Genomic DNA, 5,379 nt, shown 5'->3' on the forward strand with positions numbered 1-5,379 from the left:
TGCCAAGATCACTGTTGCAATTCACCAAACACCTGGCACAGAATCTTCATCGCATCCAATACACCCTTCCGTCAAAGCTTAAGACCTCCAATCACAACGGCTATGACTTGCTCCACCTGTATCCATGCCCATGACACCCGTAAGAAATCGAAGCTTCGCGCCACGCCGCCTCGAGGCTGTGTTGGATTATAATATTAGCGCACGCAACCGGGGCCTTTCCGGTCTAGATATCCAGGGCAACATACGTCAATTTGTATAGATCTCCGAGGGGGAAGACCGGAATGCGTCAGCGACCAGATCCATGAGGTCGACATTCGGTAGAAAGATAACTTGGCGGAACAAAAGCGCTATGGCCAAAGCACCATTGTTAGGCCGAACCACACTAACCCGCCTCCAAAGAAAACAAGCAGCTCCGCACGAGGCCGGACGCTCCAGCCACCGCACCGAGCACCACTCCGAGAACCACACCCCTGAACAACCTCCACCTTACGAAGCCATGGCGCCAGGTCTCGAATCCGGCCGCTCCCGGTGAGGGACAAGTCATCGGACAGCGTAGCATCAAGCAGCGGCTATGCATGCACTCTGGTCTAGTCGGTCCTGGGTGATCACGATGTTCATCCACGTGATTGCCATGGCACTGGGAGGTCATGGTTGATCGCATCATTTTGCAGGGTGCTTCATCATCATGAAATGAATGAATATGTGTCTTCCTTTTTTGTGGGCTAGATTCAGCGATGATACAAAATCATGATGGACTCACCATACGTAGTTTATGAGTTCACTGGGGACGACATGGACAGAGCAAAATAGACAACAGAGGGTTCTAAAACTTTAGCTATGGATTAAAACAAAGTTTTACCTTGCTTGGACACCCAATTAAGTAGCATTTCTACTCGCAAAAAAAATAGCATTTCCAATAAAAAATCCTAAACTCAACCATGCTTGGCCACAACTTTCCCACCTCAATAACTGGGTTCTCTTTGTCATACAAACAAACTAGCTCATTATCATTTGTATCATCCACATCATCTGCAACCATTCTCATCAGCTCTTGTTCATCCTCATTTGCATTTCTAGGCCCGTGTTACCATCAGCGGGCAAAGAATTGTCATCCTTCTCCTTATCTTTGTCATCAACTTGAATGCCAAACATTTCAGCCATATCAATGTCACATATTGGTGCAATGAACAAATCTGTTTTTTCATTGAACTCTACTACATTCCAGTCAACAACAATCTTCCTAGCACCATGGGTTCCCTCCTCTCCATCTGCATCAATATCTGTATCATCATCTAGTACAGTCGGTTCAGTCAACAATGCCAACATACTATTCTTTTGTGAAACCCACACATCATCTTCCAACTGTGCAGCCATCTTTGATGGCACATAATCAACTCTGGAATTAGTTTGCAGATCAATTAGCTCTGCATAAAATGTTACTTGTTTGCATGCCCACCCTTCTTGCTGATCAATTTCAGCAACCATGGATTCTCCATCTTCAATTCTGACATATTCACCATAATAGTTGTCGAAACGTTGCAGAGATATCTCTTGTTCTGGACCCCAAACAATACTCTCCCCAATTCTCTCCACCAAATTGCCCACGGCCTTCTCCTTCATGCTCTCTAATTCCTGGGGATCAACATCTGCACTTCGACATCCAACCTCACGGAGGTATCTCTATAAATGTCTTGGACACTGCCATCACTAAGCTTGGCTTTACAGGGAAAAAATGCACTATAATTGCGAATATGGTGGTAGAACCAGAACCTCCCCTGTTTTGTCAATGGCGGGCAGCGGCAGTGTAAGCTACGGTCACTATCAAATCGAGTTTGATAACAGCTAAAAGAGAAAAGAGGGAGGGGCGGCATTACCGATTTGAAGCACTGTCTCCTCGCTCCATCTAATTCAGCCCACGCGCTCCTATCCAATCGAGATTCTAAATCGTCAAGAAACAGAGCATGAGGCCACAGATCTATCCAAAAATCTGGGGAATGGGACTAGGGTTTCGAAAATACTCACTCGCAATAGCTCTGCCGCTGCCGAGAAAGGCGCTCCACCACCGCGGAGAAGAAACTGCTACCTCTGCCGGAGAAGATGCACACGGCGGCGCTGCTCGCCCAGTCGTGCACGGTCGGGTCGAGTATGGTCACACAGTCACCGATCGAGTAGTGGACGGTTGACTCTTGACGACGTGGCCATAGGTGGACCCCGCCAGTCAGAACACATTCGTAACCAAATCTCAGCCTAACTAACAGCCAGCCAGCCCCGTAAACGGGTTGTGTTGCTTGAGCTATTTCTGCGCTGGAAGATGTCGCATGAGAGCCATTACAACCAACGACGTCGCATGAGAGATAATTCAACTCAACGACGTCGCATGGGAGCTAATGGCCCCTTCCTTTTTTGTGGGCTAGATTCAACGATGATACAAAATCATGATGGACTCACCAAACATAATTTATGAGTTCACTGGGGACGACATGGACAGAGCAAAATGGACAACAGAGGATTCTAAAACTTTAGCTATGGATTAAAACAAAGTTTTACCTTGCTTGGACACCCAATTAAGTAGCATTTCTACTCGCAAAAAAAATAGCATTTCCAATAAAAAATCCTCCAGGGCATGTAAATGATTAGGCTTAGAAAATAGTACAACACTTTTGTAGTCCAATGAATAATTGTGAATAAAACATATAAAAGGTCATGATGACACACATCACACATGCAGCAAATATATGTTAATTACCTGCATGAAATGTTATAAAATGAAGCACCAAAGTTTACAAGCAAGCATAATTGGTTGACAAGTTTGTATTATATAAAAGTGGATAAAGGATGTACGATTAACATTCGTCATGCCTGTGCCACTGAACCTAAATCGCCCATCAACAAAGGAACTTCTTCGTGCACCTTTGAAGCGTTACCCGTCGGAATATGAAGCGAAAAGAATAATAGAGTACATGCAAGGCTGGAAAAGGATTTGTGGCAATCCCACATTGACACGGACGACTGAAATTTTCGGCACACACAACGCATCCAACGGCCATGCCTCTTACACTAATCCGGGGAGATAAGGAAACCAGGCAACCAACAAACGCCAGCCACCCCTTCCACATCTTGATTAAAGATAGGAGTTCACATGGCTATATATACCGTGGTGAACAGGCAATGGGGGCCTCAAGTGTAGCCGGCATCCTCCTCTCTACAGTTAATACAGTACCATGGCCCCCGCCGTGATGGCTTCGTCGGCTACCACCGTCGCACCCTTCCAGGGGCTCAAGTCCACAGCTGGTCTCCCCGTCAGCCGCCGCTCCAGCGCCAGCCTCGGCAGCGTCAGCAATGGCGGAAGGATCAGGTGCATGCAGGTATGTCGGGGCACAAAACTGATATGAGTTTCTTCCACATTACAATTACTGCACTTAGCAGTTACTAGCACTAAGTGTTAAGCGTTCCATAATTTCCAATCATTCAGGTGTGGCCGATTGAGGGTATCAAGAAGTTCGAGACCCTGTCTTACTTGCCACCCCTCACCACGGAGGCCCTCCTGAAGCAGGTTGACTACCTGATCCGCTCCAAGTGGGTGCCCTGCCTCGAGTTCAGCAAGGTTGGCTTCGTCTTCCGTGAGCACAACAGCTCCCCCGGGTACTACGACGGCCGATACTGGACAATGTGGAAGCTGCCTATGTTTGGGTGCACCGACGCTACACAGGTGCTTAACGAGGTGGAGGAGGTCAAGAAGGAGTACCCTGACGCTTACGTCCGTATCATCGGCTTTGACAACCTGCGGCAGGTGCAGTGCGTCAGCTTCATCGCCTTCAGGCCACCGGGTTGCGAGGAGTCCGGCAAGGCATAAACTACGAGGTGAAACAATGGCCTATGTCGTATGAAGGTCTTCTGTGAACTTCACTTTTGTCCATGACTCTGCTTTCCGACTAGAGCATAATTTGCATCTCTATGATCTGTGTTTGTACGAGCATAGGTTGTGGAGCATATATGCATATGTAAATTCTAGCACGGCCTACACATATACAACACCTGTGCCATATTTATAATATACAACAAGCGGACCATTGTCTTGCTGTTAATTATCGGAAAAGTTTATTTTATTTAGCACTGCAATGGATGTCTCGCAGCTAGTGGGTGGAAGATTCCTGTATTTGACATTAAGACCCACTGATTGACAATTGCAATTTTCAGTTTCTTTACTTATATCAATAACAAAATAGCTGTGGTATCTTTTCCATGTCACTACCATCATTTTCATCGGTTTTTGCTAGTAGAATAGGATGACACATATTCTTAGTAGAGACACTTACTAAAGAACTTGTGATGGTCTGGATAATAAGCATCTAACTGAACTAGATATAACAACAACATTCGAACCATATTATGCAACTATTGGAATAAATCTCCAACATGCATTGCATGAGCTCCTTCAGAAGGATTGTAATCATGCTAGTGAAAATCAAGAAATAAAACTCATTTTTTGTAAGTACTATGGAGTAACAGCTCCGCCGTCCTTTATTTCTTCAAAACAAAAGCAAGCAATAAATAATTACAAACGGGAACAAAGGAAAAAAGGAAAAAACACTTACCTACTTACCTATTTATCTAATGGAGGTTAGAGCAACTCCAGCAGGGCGACCCAAACGGATGCTCGTTTTGTCCGTGTTTTATACATTTGGATCGGCTTGTCCGCCCTGTTTTTCTTTTAGGTCAGCCATGCACCCAATGCGCCGACCCTTCTTTCATCCGCACGGCAGGTTTGTAGCCATTTTAGTATCAGGGCAGTTTTTTTCTCGTAAGCGGAAGTACCGCTGCGGTGGAAGCGGTAGTACTACTCAAGTGGTACTACCGCTCTCCAGTACCGCTACTACTACCGCTTATTTTGAGCTCTCTTGTATCTTCGTCTTCCGAGCAGATTTTGAGTGGGTAGTGCTAAGTGAAAGTACCGCTGGCAGGAGCGGTAGTACCGCACCGGTAGAACTACCGCCTCCCTGACTTTCTCAATCTGCCTATGAAGCCCGGTACTTTCGTGCCAGCGGTAGTACCGCTCAGCCAAGCGGTAGTACCGCTTGTGCACGACCTGTGCACATAACGATTGGATTTGGGGGAACTTATTTAAGGGGGTCTTCTTCCCCAATGGTTCCCCATCTGTTGAGCTCGTGTTTGCCCCCCATTGTTGACCTTCTTCTAGCATGCTAACTCTCAATCCCTCTGATGATTCTTGCTAGTTCTTAAGGGAAAAGAGAGAGGAGATCTAGATCCATAATTCCACCAATCACTTTCTCCTCTATGTGAGGGGAACCCCTTGGATCTTGAACTTGGAGTTCTTAGTGAGCTCCTTGGTCTTCCTCTCATATTCCTCCATAGCTTTTG

General features: G+C 46.1%; 1 protein-coding gene across 1 annotated transcript; it reads left to right on the top strand.

Annotated features, from left to right (window-relative positions):
- The first annotated feature begins 3,167 nt into the window (after positions 1-3,167).
- LOC123424524 (ribulose bisphosphate carboxylase small subunit, chloroplastic 1) lies at positions 3,168-4,088 on the top strand. The gene is made up of 2 exons (XM_045108153.1): positions 3,168-3,365; positions 3,473-4,088. The coding sequence occupies exons 1-2, from the start codon at positions 3,222-3,224 to the stop codon at positions 3,851-3,853; spliced, it is 525 nt and encodes a 174-aa protein (XP_044964088.1). The 5' UTR covers positions 3,168-3,221; the 3' UTR covers positions 3,854-4,088.
- Positions 4,089-5,379: the final 1,291 nt, after the last annotated feature.

The sequence above is a fragment of the Hordeum vulgare genome, chromosome 2H, assembly GCF_904849725.1.
Source record: "Hordeum vulgare subsp. vulgare chromosome 2H, MorexV3_pseudomolecules_assembly, whole genome shotgun sequence".
Lineage (NCBI taxonomy): Eukaryota > Viridiplantae > Streptophyta > Magnoliopsida > Poales > Poaceae > Hordeum > Hordeum vulgare.